General features: G+C 41.7%; 1 protein-coding gene across 4 annotated transcripts in view; it reads right to left on the bottom strand.

Annotated features, from left to right (window-relative positions):
* Positions 1–15,717, bottom strand: part of PRKCA (protein kinase C alpha) — a 200,413-nt gene that overhangs the window by 7,874 nt on the left and 176,822 nt on the right. For 3 of the 4 annotated variants that reach the window (XM_081181350.1, XM_081181351.1, XM_081181353.1), the window contains 7 exons: positions 15,536–15,709; positions 13,065–13,156; positions 12,152–12,214; positions 11,159–11,297; positions 8,848–8,928; positions 6,373–6,480; positions 2,985–3,125 (listed from right to left, as the gene is read on the bottom strand). In XM_081181350.1, the coding sequence (XP_081037476.1) occupies positions 2,985–3,125; positions 6,373–6,480; positions 8,848–8,928; positions 11,159–11,297; positions 12,152–12,214; positions 13,065–13,156; positions 15,536–15,709 (798 nt within the window). The other variant, XM_081181352.1, reaches the window with a different exon arrangement.

Raw genomic sequence — 15,717 nt, 5'->3', positions numbered from 1 at the left:
GAGCATTTGTTCATGAGAATCTAGGAGTGGTCAGGGCAGCCTATGAATTTTTAGTTTTTGTACTGATTCCCCCCTGCAAGCTAGTTTACAACCCAGTCTATTGCTGCTATAACTGAAAAGAAGAGCTGCACGAGTTTTAATGTTAAGTATTCTTTTCTTTCTTTCTTGAAGGATGTATGTACTCAGACTCTAGACAGCTGTAAAATAAAGATGAAAAACCAAGGGAAATGGGGGGGGGGTGTCCAAATGCCACAAGCAGCTTTTGAAAGGGACGTGGCAGGCAATTTTGTCGCTGGCATATTCCGTCAGACAACAGCCATAGGAAAACACTTCCAACAGTTGCACTAAAAAAAAAGATTGAGTTGCTGGATCAGGAGTAGCCAACAAGGTGCTCCTAAGATGTTTTGGACTACAACTCCTATCAGCCCCAGCTAGCATGGCCACTTGTCAAGAATGATCGGAGCTGTAGTCCACAACATTAGAAGAGAACTGTGTGGGCAAACTCAACTATGGTATTCTCGTTACTTAATATTGAATTAAATGTATTGTACTTCAGAAACATTTGATTTGGATTTTTCCTCTTAAAAATCATGAAATGCTATTGCAATTACCACAAATGTCCAATATATGTACTTCACATGAGCTCCTAAATGACTATTCTCGAGTGAAAGGCAGAAGTTTTAATACATGCTGCAATTTAATTAAGGACTAATATATTAGCTACCCAGATTCTTCCTTATTTCAGATTATCTGAGCTACATATAAAATAGTCCTACAACAGAATATCATGTGTGATCATTTCTGCAATGAAATAATTAAGAAGGCTTGAGGAACATGCCTCAAATATATGGTACAGACGACCAGAAAAAATCTCACACATACAGACATAGATATCTGATGGTCATGAAGTGTTAAAAAAAAAAATCATCCCAATCATAGCTCTTGAGCCAGAGAAAGATAGTCTGGAATTGTGCACATGTAACTCCTTGGTCAGATAATTGACAATAGCATTTATCAAGGACTCAGGTGGAGGAATAAATTCATCTCCCCACACCACCTCATAACCAACTGTTGACTGGTGTAATATGACTCCAGTCCTGTGAGCCAGAAGTATACATAGAAATATACATAGAATCATAAGTGACCCTGAGAATGATCTAGTCCAACCCCCTTGCAATGCAGAAATAGGCAGCTGTCCCATATGGGGATCAAACCTGCAACCTTGGTCTTATCAAAACCCTGCTCTAACCAACTGAGCTATCCTCTTTCTTGCTTGACCTTCTGAACTGGAGAGCATGAGATGACTCCTCCTCCAGCCTTTTGCTCACGTGATCCTGCCTGACCAGTGAAAGGGAAGATTTGGGGAGGAAATGCGTAGATAATATCTACAAGGCTCATAATTCAGTTAGTATGTGTGCAGGAGTCTGCTTCTGTAGATGTATGCCTAACAGGATTGGGAGCGATAATTAGTCAAGGAACTCCCATTTCATCTGCAGCAGCTAAACTGTAGAACAGCACGAGTAATAATGTCCCACTAGCTGCTCAGCCCCCTCCCATGTATTTAACCTCGGTTTTTGCTTCAGCATCCTGAAGCTCAAATGCTTACACTGCTATTAGAGAGGCACAAGTTCTATATTACATTCTTTAAAATCTCAACATTATGTGGCCATGGCTATGACTCATAATTGCCCTACAGTGGGATTTGTCATTAGTCTGTCACTATTCTGCCAACATGCACCACCTTAATGTCTGGTTTGCTATAAATGGGAAAGTGTTTCAAATGATACACTCTTACCCTTTTGCTGTGTGTGTGTGTGTTTTTTTTTTTTAAGAAAACCAAGCAACGCTGTGACAATCACAAAGGCCTTTAGCTTGGTGGGTTTTTTGGTGGCATTCCAGCCCACAAACCAAAAATAGACGTTTTAGAGAATACTCTTTCCAGGTCCCCAGTTTATTCTGTACTAAGCAGCATGTGACTGCAATTAATTGTTCCATCAAATGTAATGTTCATAAACTATGAAGCATTTCAAAGCCTTCAGCTGCCCACACCAAAGCTGGAAAACAGCTTTCCATTATCTAAGTATGCATAGCAAGCATTACCAAACAAATTAAAAGGTATTACTGTTATTTCAACTGACATGGAGAGCCAAAGTTTTGGGTGGTTGGGTGTTGTTTTTTGTGTGAAAAAGGAAATGAAATACAAAATTCAAGAAATAGTAATGAAACTGCTGAATTCCCATGAGGTGAAAAACCAGCACTACCCTACTCTGTGATATGCTGCTGCTGCTTATTATGATTATTAATATCAATCTTCCAGCACACATGGAATTAAAAAACCACAGGTATTCCAGATTGGGATTCTCACTCAGAGAAGTGAAGAAGTGATAAGCCGGAAGGGCAAAAGTATAAGTGCAAGGGAAGGGAACAATGAGAAAAATGCAGACTGTATAAGACTGTCACTCCACTGAGCTACCATTGAAACTGACATGCTTCACACACTTTACAGTGACTGGATCCAATTGTATCTATCAACTTCAGCTGCTACTTTAGTTTTAAGTGCTAAAAACAGGTGGCTGATATAAAAACAGATTACAGGGTACCTGCCTACTCCATGGACTGATGTAAGTATATTCTCACTCCATGCTTAAAAGTGTAAAGGCTAATGTGCTTGACGTTTAAACTTAGCATGACGTAGTGCCATTTCTGGCTGCCGTTTTATTGAATGCCTCAAAGGCTACTTGAGTTATTCTATTGTTCTCTTTGCTGTTTCAAATCTGAGCATATTTCAGCATACGTATAAAACTTGTTATGATCATTGAGATAATTTGGATTGAAAATGTGTATTTCAGGAAGCTCAATTTTTTTTTGTAGTATGTGTACTTAAATTATGAAAAACAAAACAAGTTTTAAATATTTCTTTTTTAAAAAACAACAACTCCAGAAACAGTTCATTGGGGAAAGGAAGTGTTTGTTGTGCCACTTACCACTTTAGGTTTGAAGGGAGGCTGTATCTCTCGGTTTTCCAGTCTCTCCCAGTCAATTCTCCTGAAGAAGGCATGCTCTCGGATGTCTCTCTCCCCCTCAGGCCCACAGCCAAGACGCTTTCCAGGATGTTTAGTCATTAGCTGGAAATCAAGCACAAAACTCATGAAAAGAGGTTTCCAGAATGGGAGCAACAAAGTAGAGCTGTGCCTGGGAATAGGATATTTGAAAATGTCCTTTAATTGTTGCAAACCTGGTTATGTTTTTATCTCTGGAAACAGCTTTTACTTTATAAACAAGCCAATTAAACTTGATAAATTCCATTATGCTGAAACTGTAAGAAATGTAATTTACCCTTTATCTTTTGGCCACACTCTAGCCATCCCATTGGCCTGGCTCACGCATCATGTTAAGCCAAATACTGGCTCGTTGGGAGAAGATTGTGGCCTCTTTACTCCTCCTTGGACATTTTGCTGCTGCACCAAACCAAGCTAGGTCACGCCGTGGCTTAGCATGTCACCTGAACCTCAGCTCCTGGACAACCCAAGAGATGTAAAACCAAGAGCAAGTTTTGGTTATACCTTGTTGTTAGAGCCATGGTTCAACAACACGCTAAGCCCAAACCATTGGCATGGCAGGAAAAGGGCCAGGGTGACACAAAGCAGCCACAATCTCTTTCCTGGGAGCCCACAAGCTTGCATTAAGCCAGAGTTTGGCTTAGCATGACATGCAAACCAGGCCACTATGCGATTTAACCCAGTGGCAACAAGTATGCCTCTTTTTCGTTTGTATATTTACTACTTATCTGATCAATACCATCTGCGTGGAGGAAGCATGATCTTGGAAAAGGAGAAAGCCTTTATATTTGTAACTTGAATGGCTCTCTTAAAAAGGAGGGCAAATGGATAGTTGCAGGGAGTACGGTTTCAATGAATTCTGTGGTCTGTCTACCGGCTTCAACACCTCAGCGATTTCTTTAATGTTCATCTCTAGTTATGTGTTCAACATGAATAAATGCGGAGTTAGAATAAGCAGAAATCAAAACAATTCAAACTTTGAAACAGACAGCAAAAAACCCCTACAAGTCACTTTCAAGGGTGCACCATTTTTGACAGGATAGCAACTTATATACAGTATAGGAATGTGTGAATTACTGTAGGTCTAATTTTGTGTGATTTTTAAATGCTTCCTTTGTATTCTTTGCTTATCTGTATGCCACCCTGGGTACTTAAGAGAGGAAGAGGGCAGGGTAGATTAATGTCTCCATTCACTTCTGCAGCATCTCCTTATTAAGACCCCTAAAGTCAATAAAGCAGACCTGTTTTTCTGTAACACTTAAAGTGTCTTATAGGGGAATCCTAAGCCCACTGGGACGCGGGTAGCACTGTGGTCTAAACCACTGAGCCTAGGGCTTGCTGATCGGAAGGTCGGCGGTTTGAATCCCCACGACAGGGTGAGCCCCTGTTGCTCAGTCCCTGCTCCTGCCAACCTAGCAGCTTGAAAGCACATCAAAGTGCAAGTAGATCAATAGGTACCGCTCCGGCGGGAAGGTAAATGCCGTTTCCGTGCGCTGCTCTGGTTTTGCCAGAAGCGGCTTAGTCATGTTGGTCACATGACCCGGAAAAACTGTCTGCGGACAAATGTTGGTTCCCTTGGCCAGTAAAGCGAGATGAGCGGCATAACCCCAGAGTCATTCGCGACTGGACCTAACAGTCAGGGGTACCTTTACCTTTAAGCCCACTTACCAAAGCTACATAGGACTTCTTAATATGCATGCTTAGGACTGCACTGTTAATTGCAGAGTTTCTGAATCTTTGGACACAAGCCAAATGCAGATTATCACTTTGTCACAATTACAAAATGAAAAGAAGGACTGTGCGGGTTGAGCACCAGAGATCTAAAGAAATGGCAGGCTTGTTTCTGGATATAAAATAACCAGAGCACATATAAAGCATTTGTTTGAGGAGCAGCTGGCTCCAGAAATGGTTTCTTATCATAAGTACGGTATGTGTTCCCCCTAATCTACGGTGAAATAAACTTCTCTGTTAGGAACAGGTGCATAACTGCTCTCCTGCTGACGGATCAGGTCGAATTGCTAGGAAGAAGAAGGAAAATCCATCTGTATTTCAGAAAAGATTTTTGCATCAGGGAGTAAATCAGCTGTTTCTGCCCCCCTTAATTTATGGACAGTATGCCCTCCTAAAAGCATGAATTGAAGCAGATATTGCTGTGGGAGGTGTCTGCTCAATTTGCAAGACACGATGCATATGCCACCTAGCGGTGCAGGTGAGCAATAAATGAAGCTCCTTTGTTAGATTTCTTACGCACCCTTTACCATAAGGTCCTAGGGCAGTGACCTTTTGTGGCTGCACAACTGGAAATTAATTTCAAGGGTGGACAGAAGATAAACTTAAAGACAAAGAAAGATGTGACCATTTTCTTCTACGGAGGAAGGCAGCTTTCTATGAGCGAAGCAGCCTTCAGAATACTTAGGAATGCAAGTAAACAATTCAAACACAAAATTCTTTCTGTATTAATAGAACAAGGAAGTTCTGGTTCAGAAGTGTCTAGTGAACAACCAAAGGACCTAATGATTTTTTTTTTAATTAACAGAGCTTAATAAAATGTTTAGTAATAATATTAGTGGTATCATCATCATCCTGAAAACAGAGAGAAATACAACAAGCAACACCCTCCCCCTAAAGCAACTTTCCCAAACCTGGTGCCCCACAAAGAACTTCCACATGTGTAGGTCAGAACATTTAGAGGGCAACCAGGTTGTGGCAGGGTGCCCTAAAGTATAGCAGCCATTTGTACTCTGAAGGCATGAAACAAAAACCAAACTAAACAAAGAACAGGAAGAATGCAGACCCAGGGAGCACAAAATCAAATTTTAGAATCCTCCCTGAGATATTGAGCATCTCCTTTACATTCAAGCACCTTAAGGATAGAAAAGATTACTTTATATTGCCACCAGCTTCTATCTTTAGAACCAGTGCAAGATCTGGGAGCTCCCTCTTCAGTTTCTAATACCTATGAAATTGAATTTGTGCCTCCTAGGTTCTACGAAACTGTGTGGCTATGAAAGGGACCTCCAGGAATAACCAGGTTGCAGTTGAATCCGATGAGATGGGAAACATTAAAGCAGAAACTTATGGGAAAGGCAGAAGTTCCAATATATTCATTAGTATGAACAGGCAAAACCACCTGAACCATGGAGTACCTCCAAGTATAAAGCCATTACACGTGGCTGATGATGCATCTCAAACCACTATAGCTTGTTTGTTTATTTAAATAAAGCACAGAAAATAGTATAATCAATAATCTCAACAGTAAAATACAGTATATAACCCAAACAGCAAAACAGATAATTGCAGCAAACTTTCTTACCCCCTTGCAAATGGACACAGCTTCTTTGGACATTGCTTTGGGGTACGAAACATTATGTTCCATTATTGATTGAAAGAGCTCATCTTCATCTTCACCATCAAATGGAGGCTGTTAAAATGTGGAGTAATTGTTAGATTAAATGTTAAATGGGTAATTCAGAGTTAATGTCAACACAGAATATTTACCCAAACGCAGATTAATCTATTGAGCATAGGTCAGCCTTCCCCAACTTGTTGCTCTCCATATGTTTTGGACTCCAATTCCCATCTTCCCCAGCTAGCATTGCCAATGGTCAGGGATGATGGGAGATGGAGTCTAAAACATCTGGGAGGCACCAGATGGAGGAAGGCAGTTTTAATTACCTTCAGGTGAATATCTATGCTGTTAGGTGCCTTGATCACAATTTTATGGAAAGGTGAGATACATTTAATAACAAAAATGTGGCCAAGGTCAACCCTGAAGTATGAGATAGTGTGCTATTCTGTGCACACTACTGTGTGACAGCTATACATTGCTAAGGCTTTGCTTCTACTCCACCAAACGAAGGAGCAGCCAGCGCTGTTGTCCTAGAGAGGCAAACAGGGCAGCAGACCAGCCTCAGTGCCATAGTTCAGCACATATGCCTTCCAATTCCTCTCCCTGAGTGCCACAAAACCCTGCCATTTATGCTGCTCCTGGCATCCATTTCATAGTATTATATTTGCATACACTTTCCAATTTAAAGTATCAGGGATGGAACAAGAGCATGTAAAAGCTTGAGTTTCTTCCCCACCCCCAGCAGTTTTTTGGAAGAGAGGCAGAAGCAGCAAGATCTGTTCTCATCCCCAAATCAGCTTTAAAGACACCTAACTGCCTGTGCCCAATCTACCTGAATTTGGAAGGCTTTGTCCCCTCAGATGTGTCTGCTATGCCTACAAATGTAATCCAATTCTGACAAACAAAACGTTACAACAGTTTGTTGATTTCCCCATTATAATCAATGAAGAGACATTATAATCAAGGGAGAGAAACAAAGTAACAGTGTTTACAGAGCAAAGGTGTTGTCTGAAGCACTCCAAGGTCCATAGGCCTACTATATGAAGCACCCAATCAGGATCTGAAGATTTTTGTTTGTGTGCACACCTCAAGTTTAAATGTTCAAATCTTTGCTTAATAAATCAGGATAGGAGTGAGCTTACTGCACACACGCTTATTTTGCTCCTTCCTCTGCACAAGCTGGGAAACAAATCAGGAGGACACAGTTAGATACTGCTTTCTTTTATATCCAGACTGAAAACCACAGTTAATGGCTTCCACACAAACCAGATTAGGAAGAAAAGTTCCATGGGTTTATGTTGTGGATGGTTCAGATGGTATTAACCATAGTTTCCTGGTTAGGACATAACATGAAGGCATGGTTAGCCATAGCTTCCTGGCTTGTTTCCATGCTCATATGAAGGGAGGAGCAAAAGGACTCTGTCCAGGTATATAAAACTCATTCACACTTCAGCTTACTAAACCAAGATTTGATCATCCGAATGAGGCTTTAGTTTGTGCTGCATTACATAAGGGAAGGGATGCGGGTGGCGCTGTGGGTTAAACCACAGAGCCTAGGACTTGCCGATCAGAAGGTCGGCGGTTCGAATCCCCATGACGGGGTGAGCTCCCGTTGCTCGGTCCCTGCTCCTGCCAACCAAGCAGTTTGAAAGCACGTCAAAGTGCAAGTAGATAAATAGGTACCGCTCCAGCGGGAAGGTAAACAGCGTTTCCGTGTGCTGCTCTGGTACGCCAGAAGTGGCTTAGTCATGCTGGCCATATGACCCGGAAGCTGTATGCCGGCTCCCTCGGCCAATAAAGTGAGATGAGCGCCGCAACCCCAGAGTTGGTTAAGGCTGGACCTAATGGTCAGTGGTCCCTTTACCTTTACATAAGGGAAGGTGACAAACTATTTTCAATCTGAAAGTGGCCGATGATTCCCCAGAAATCCCTAAGTATTGGAGACAAAAGAAGCAGAACTATATAACTATAAACCACACTTTTTGCGCAGTTTTGCTCCTTCACTCCCAGCGATGGAAAACAGCACAGCTTTCAATGGGAAGGCTAGCTCTTAATGGGTTACTGGATCACCTCTTCCATGAGCCAGCAGAACGAAATTAAACCTAACTGATATGTTGCCTTCAACCGAACTCGGCCACTCTGTGTTTGCATTTCTCATTACATACTTAAACGGTATCAGTTTGTGTGCACACAGGAACAGGTTGGTTATTAAGGCTGATGAGCTGTTAGCTATGCAAACAATGTGCATATTATAATCTCGTGACTTGATTTAACTTTCATAGAGCGTTTGGGGGGGGGGAAATATGGATTGAACTGACTGAATCTAACAACCCTGCTGTTAATTTCTCTACTAATAAGGCATCTTTCACATTTAATCATTCACCTGGCATCAATGCTCACTCATTGAAGTATTAAATGCAGAAGCACAAACATCCTTACCTGACCAGCTAGCATCTCGTATAACAGTACGCCATAGGCCCACCAGTCGACTGACCTTCCATATGGCTGATAGGCAATAATCTGTGAATTGTAAATGAAGAAACATATGTTTTAAAGTTGATTTTATTATTTTTTAATCAAACATCTAACTGAAATATTCTGTAGAAATAATTTTATAAACAAAATCAAGATAATGGAAAAATACGGAAGTCATGCTACGGAGGGACACAGTTGGAACAACTGGTTGATTCAGCTTCATGTAATTAACATTTATAACTCCATGCAATTCACAGGAACAGCTACAGGCAGGCCCATGCATAACAGGGAGTAGCCAGGTACACTTGCCACAGGCCTCAGAGGGCTGAGCCAGCCGGAGGGTGGGGAGACCCACCAGATTTATGTTGGCATGCCAAGAACAAGACTCACTCCCACTCCAGGCCTCAGACAACCTCTGCATGGGCCTGGCTACAGGCATCTGTAATTGTGGCAAACTGAAAAGGGCAAGAAATGGCCACAGTGTGCAATCATGGGTTGACAGCCATGGTTTGCATGAAGTTTTAAAGCTGCAACAAGCAAACCATGGTTAAGAAAATATTCTCAACTCTCCAGTCTCTATGTTTGTTAAGGGGAGAAACTGATGTTGACAGTATCTTCCTATGAATCAACTCCAGAGGGAAGGCAAGGTAAAACATTCTGATTTTAGCAGGGGCTAAGGAAACAAATCATAGTGAGTGCTAACCAGAATTAAGGGTATGTTTGCACTTAATGCTAAACCATGGCTTAGCAGCACATAGATGATTCTCAGTAAGCCAACTTCGAATCAGGAGTTATGAAGCTAGCTTGTTTAACCATTGCTTGTTTCAAACCAATATTACATGTTTGTACACAAGCTATGCAGAAGTCAGTATTCTGGCCATAGGGGAGAAAGAGGGAGCGTGCAAGTCCGACACTTCACTTGGGTTTGCTGAGGCTTGTACACATAACACCTGTTTAAGCATTATGTGTAAACCAACCCTAAGTGCTGTATCTGCACAAGGACTACTGAACACCAGTTATTTGTTTGTTGAAGTAGTTGAGTATGTTAAACAAGGTGTTTCAGTGGAAATTCACATTGCAGACCAGATCTATTACATGCTACTTCAAAAAGAAATGTTAGTAAACACTGGTTTTAATGGATCCTTTTGCTCTGCTGTAGTAACAGAACTTCATAGCAAGTCAACACTAACATTAAAGCGATTATTGCTTTATTCTGGGTCTTTAAAGGCGTTTTTTAAAATCTGCAAACCCTAGTTAAAGACATACTAGTTGAATCATCAATTGATTTCTATTCCATTTCACTTCTACAGTATAAATAAAATGCAGGAAGGCTGTCTTACTGTGCTAATGCAAGCCACATAAAATGAGAGTGGAAACTGTGTTCACACTTAACAAACAGGTGCTGTCTGAGGCACTAATTGGGAGAATGTGTACTTCAAAGACATAAGTAATTGGGAAGCTGAATTAATCCCTTTCATGATATAAAAGGAAAGTGAGCAGAAAGGTGAGAGCCAAATAAAAAAAACATTCAGCTCACTTGCTTCACTGACAGAGAAGATGTCTAGATACACAAAATATGAATATATATTAATTCAAGTAAGGATTTATTTGCCTGTAAATAACAAGCCAGTCCTAACTGACACTAATTCAAGATATAACTGTGTGGTAAATTCAGACTTTACTCTTATGGCTGTATAACCTATAAAACTCAAAGAAACTGGCTGTGTCAATGATTTCCTTTTGGATAAATGCAGTTGGGTAGCACTGGGCCTAAGAGACAAATTAACTGCTTGGCAAAGTTTTCCTTCACTGTGCTTCATTTGTCCATCCTATTTGGGCTTGCAGTGCTTCAGGAAGGCCCAGGAGGGTGTGGTTTTCCCCAGTTTGTCACTATGCACTGTTATGTACTGAAGTTCTCACCCTGGGCCGGCAGGGGGATACTGTAGATAGTTATGCAAATAAGGGATCGAAAGTGACGTTCAGTGATTGGATAGTTTTAGCAAGTTGTTACAGTAACGTTGTACTGGAGCTCTATATAAGCAGGCTGACTGAACCCTTCAGTTCAGTTCTGTCCTGGCCTGTGAATAAACAAGAGCTGTTTGGAGAATCACTGTGTCGTCTGATATGTTCACCCACAACCTAACATGCACCATTTTTATCATCATGTGATTATCAGTGAAAGGAATCTGGTACTGGACAGGTTGCTTAAACATGCATTTCATAGTTGCCTTGGGGAAATGGGTGTACGGTGTTTCACGTCTCAGATAGCAAGTACCTCAGGTGCAATGTAATCGGGAGTCCCACAAAAGGTCCTCGTCGACACTCCATCTGCCATATTCTCCTTGCACATCCCAAAATCTGCAATCTTAATGTGCCCTTCATGATCCAACATTACGTTATCTAATTTCAGATCCCTATGAGAAATCACACAGCAATTAAAAGTCTGAATCCAAACAAGAGGCGACAATGCTCCATGGGCTCCAATGGAAATTTCAATTCCAGTGACACAGGTTCATAGTCTGGGAGTGCTCATGGGTTAGGTGTGAGAATCTCAGGTGCTCAGATACAGTGGTACCTCAGGTTAAGTACTTAATTTGTTCCGGAGGTCCGTTCTTAACCTGAAACTGTTCGTAACCTGAAGCACCACTTTAGCTAATGGGGCCTCCTGCTGTTGCCACTCCACCGGAGCACGATTTCTGTTCTCATCCTGAAGCAAAGTTCTTAACCTGAGGTACTATTTCTGGGTTAGCAGAGTCTGTAACCTGAAGCGTATGTAACCTGAAGCGTATGTAACCTGAAGCGTATGTAACCCGAGGTACCACTGTACTGTGAAACTCCAAGAACTAACTACTGTAACATGTATTGTACTCTGCCAAAAGTATTCTGCCCTCAAAGGGAGTTCAGAAGTTTCCACTTATGCAGTATGTATACTCTCATTTTGGAAATTGGAATACATTTGTTTCTTCAGTCTGAATTGTGGCAACTGCTGTGGTTATTGATCAGTTTCCAGATACTCAGTTTTATGCTCTAAGGTGGCCAGGATAGACCACATAATCAAGCAATTCAGGGTTCAAATTCCCACTTAGCCATGAAACTCACTAGTTGGGCCTTGGGCCAATTACCATTTATCAGCCTAACCTATTCCTTCCTGAGAATGCATGCAGCCAACTTCCTCCCGCCCTCATAACTATTTTTTCGCCGGTGGTGACAAACTTTGTTTTTCTGCAGAGCAAACAAAAGTGTTTCTGGGTGCGACTTGAATACTCACCGATAAATGATTCCTTTTTTATGCAGGAAGAACAGCCCCACTGAGATCTCTGAAGCATAGAACCTGCAAGAAAAGGACACCGCATTAGATACAGGAATATGTTTTGGAGCTTCCATTCTGGCACTTGCCAAGCAACTGCTGCCTCTCCCCATTTTAAAAATTGTTCTGGCTTTTTGGGGGTCTGTTTGGCTGTTTGTGTGTGTGTATGGGAGGCTGCTTGTTGTTGTGGTGGTTGTTTTTGTTGTTGTTGTTGGGCTTTACTACAGCCAGCAAAATAACTCAATGACTGTGTCAAGAAAGGCATGTGTCCTGGAGCCAGATAGAGAGGTCTGCATTTGGGCCTGGGCTTAAGGTTCCAGACCCCTGTTTTATGTCCTTCCTTGCTTTTCTCGATCCCTCAGGTCTCTCTGGCTGGTTACCAGGGGCCTCATCCTGGAGGGGCCTATGCCCCTTTCTCTCCTGAAGGAGAGTTATCGGTATCAGCCCAGAATGTTACACAAAGCTTAAAAGAAATATAATACAACCTGACAAAAGCTGTGTGAACAGGAGATAGCCTATGTCATATCAGACGATATCTAATTTTTGTGACTGCCACTGTTGCTTAGCTTGTTTAAGAGTCGCACAGGATACAGAGATCCAAGAAATACATTTCCTTGCCAAATGCTCAGTGACTTAATTACATGAAGATAACGGAAATGACTGGCGCCTAGAATGTAATTGTTCTGAGCAGTTCACAAATCTGCGTAATACTGACGAGCTTTTGGAAGCCAGAGTTACTGCGTAGGGTTGCCAATGACACACCCTAGTAAAGGGGCAGGGTGGGGATGGGAAGGAGAGAGGACAAATATAGCCCTAGAACAAAATATTAAATGACAACTCTGATTTGAAAATGAACAGAGAAAGAGACACTCACACGGCTTGAGGCTCCTTGAATTTTCCTACTTGCTGGATATGATACATGAGGTCACCGCCATTCACGTACTCCATGACAAAATATAGGCGATCCTAGCACACAATGTGAAAGCAAAAATATATAGCAGAGACCTGTCACTATGAAATTGTTAAGAGAAATCTTAAACAGATCTACACTGAACACAAATCTATATAATAATAACACAGCAGCACAGACAAGGCATGTAACAATAACGTATAGCTATAATAACGTCAATGCTCTTCTGTTCGGTAGACAAACTCATATTGGCTTTTCATAATGATATTTGATTATTGAGCCTGTCACTGGGGGGGGGGGAGCCTCGCCCCCCAATCATTATTTCTGAGACAAAATAAGGAACAAATAAATTGATATTGCAATAGTAGATAGGTAGCCGTGTTGGTCTGCCATAGTCAAAATAAAAAAATTCCTTCCAGTAGCACCTTAAAGACCAACTAAGTTAGTTCTTGGTATGAGCTTTCGTGTGCATGCACACTTCTTCAGATATTGCAATGTTGACTTTAATTTCCCTAAATTTCTGTTTTTTTACAGAAAAATAAATGGAACCAGTGCCAGATATAGGGCAGGGCGGGCGGTTCACCCACACAAGGTTCCCAGCTGGGGGAGGGAGATAGAATCCAACTTAGTGTCACATAAGGTAAAGGTAAAGGGACCCCTGACCATTAGGTCCAGTCGTGGCTGACTCTGGGGTTGCGGCGCTCATCTCGATTTATTGGCTGAGGGAGCCGGCGTACAGCTTCCGGGTCATGTGGCCAGTATGACTAAGCCGCTTCTGGCAAACCAGAGCAGCGCATGGAAACGCCATTTACTTTCCCGCCAGAGCGGTACCTATTTATCTACTTGCACTTTGACGTGCTTTCGAACTGCTAGGTTGGCAGGAGCAGGGACCGAGCAACGGGAGCTCACCCCGTTGCGGGGATTCGAACCGCCAACCTTCTGATCGGCAAGTCCTAGGCTCTGTGGTTTAACCCACAGCGCCACCCGGGTCTCTTAGTGTCACATAGAAATGGTTAAATTTACTTCCCAATTACAGAGCTACCCTTATGACTTCTTTTCCTTATGTCTATTAATTGCTTCATCAACAGTCAAACAGTTTGAAGTATATTTAGAACACACTGTACCAGAAACTCATTAATTTAGCATTCCTATTCTAGTTTTTATACATTCGTTTTTATTCCTTTGCCACAGCATCATTAATTTACTGTCCAGTAGCTTATTATTTTTCTTTTTTTAGAAAAAGAAATTTCTTTTCATTGTTTTGAAGTGGATGCCCCCAGCAAATTTCATTATTTTAATTAATGTGGGCAAATCACAACTTTCAAGATTTATTTTGGGGTTGTGTGATAGAGATATATCTCTTACAAAACTATTTAAATTAAAATTTTAAATAAGCATTACACCACTTTACTGCATATGCTTACTCAATGACATGTTCAAACCTTTTGTGCAGAAATAGGGTTCCCCTCCCATTCTTAATTCTATAATGCTTATTTCCTTTATTACAGATCCAATTCCATCCGGAAGAATATGGAATGAAATACAGAATGTCAGAATGGAACCGTAATTCGTTCAAGGTTGTTGCTCAGAACAGCATCTGAGAAATTGCTCAGAGAATAAAGTGACAGAGTTCACTGAGGTCTGGTGCATGGTCACTTGTAAGCTCAGCCTGTGAACTGTCTTCACTGAAAAGCATTATAAAAACTCTGCCTGTGCTATTAGTTCTGGAACAGCCATTTCACACATGCTGATCACCCATTGACACCCATCATGTAATGAGTGTGTGCATGGATGAACTGACTGGTTTTCTTGCGCATCATCAGTTCAAGTTAAACTGAACATGCATCAGAAAGCCAATGATGAGTTTTATAGGTTTGAAAGATCTACTGCAAAGGTTCTAGAGGCAGTCATTTCCAAGCAAAGTTCTTAGTTGTTGCTTAAGGCTTATGTCAGGAAAACACTTGACATATGGCAAGTCTAGTTCAATGACAAAATGAAGAGGATGGGATTCAACCAAATTGTTCCATGCACAGACCAGAGTCTTCTCACACAATGAGGCTTCCGCCTCTCTAATCCCCTGTGCAACTCACACCCCTAAATCTGCTCTGGCTGGTTGGGGAACGACAGAACAGGTCTAGGGTGTGTGTGGGGGGGTGGGGACAGGAAAGTCTTGTTGTGTGAGTGGCCCCTGTTCCATGCATGCTCACAACACTTTGTGGTTTGCAGAATTCCACCCAGAGCCTGTATATTCAAAACTCTGGCCTTATTTTAACAATCTGTTAACTAAATTATCATTACCATCTAAATCTCAAAGAGCTCAGAAGTTTGTTGTGAATGTTACTGAAAGACAGTGCCAAGAGTGGTGACCTTGGCAGACAACTGAATAGCCGCAGGAGTCAGAAAAAATCAGGGTCACCCGTGAACATGTGACGTACCACAGTCTGGAAGCAAGAATGAAGCTGGGTTAGGAAGGGAGGCTTGTCCTGCAAGGCTAGAACTCTCTTTTCAACCATGGTACACTCTACATCATCATCCTGAATCACCACATCCTTTTTCAATATTTTGACTGCGTACAGTTCTTCTGTCCCTTTTCGTTCTGCCAGCATCACCTGCACAA

The sequence above is a fragment of the Podarcis bocagei genome (assembly GCF_964188305.1).
Source record: "Podarcis bocagei genome assembly, chromosome: 2".
Lineage (NCBI taxonomy): Eukaryota > Metazoa > Chordata > Lepidosauria > Squamata > Lacertidae > Podarcis > Podarcis bocagei.
Note: the sequence above shows the minus strand (reverse complement) of the source record. Positions and strands in the feature narration are given on the sequence as shown.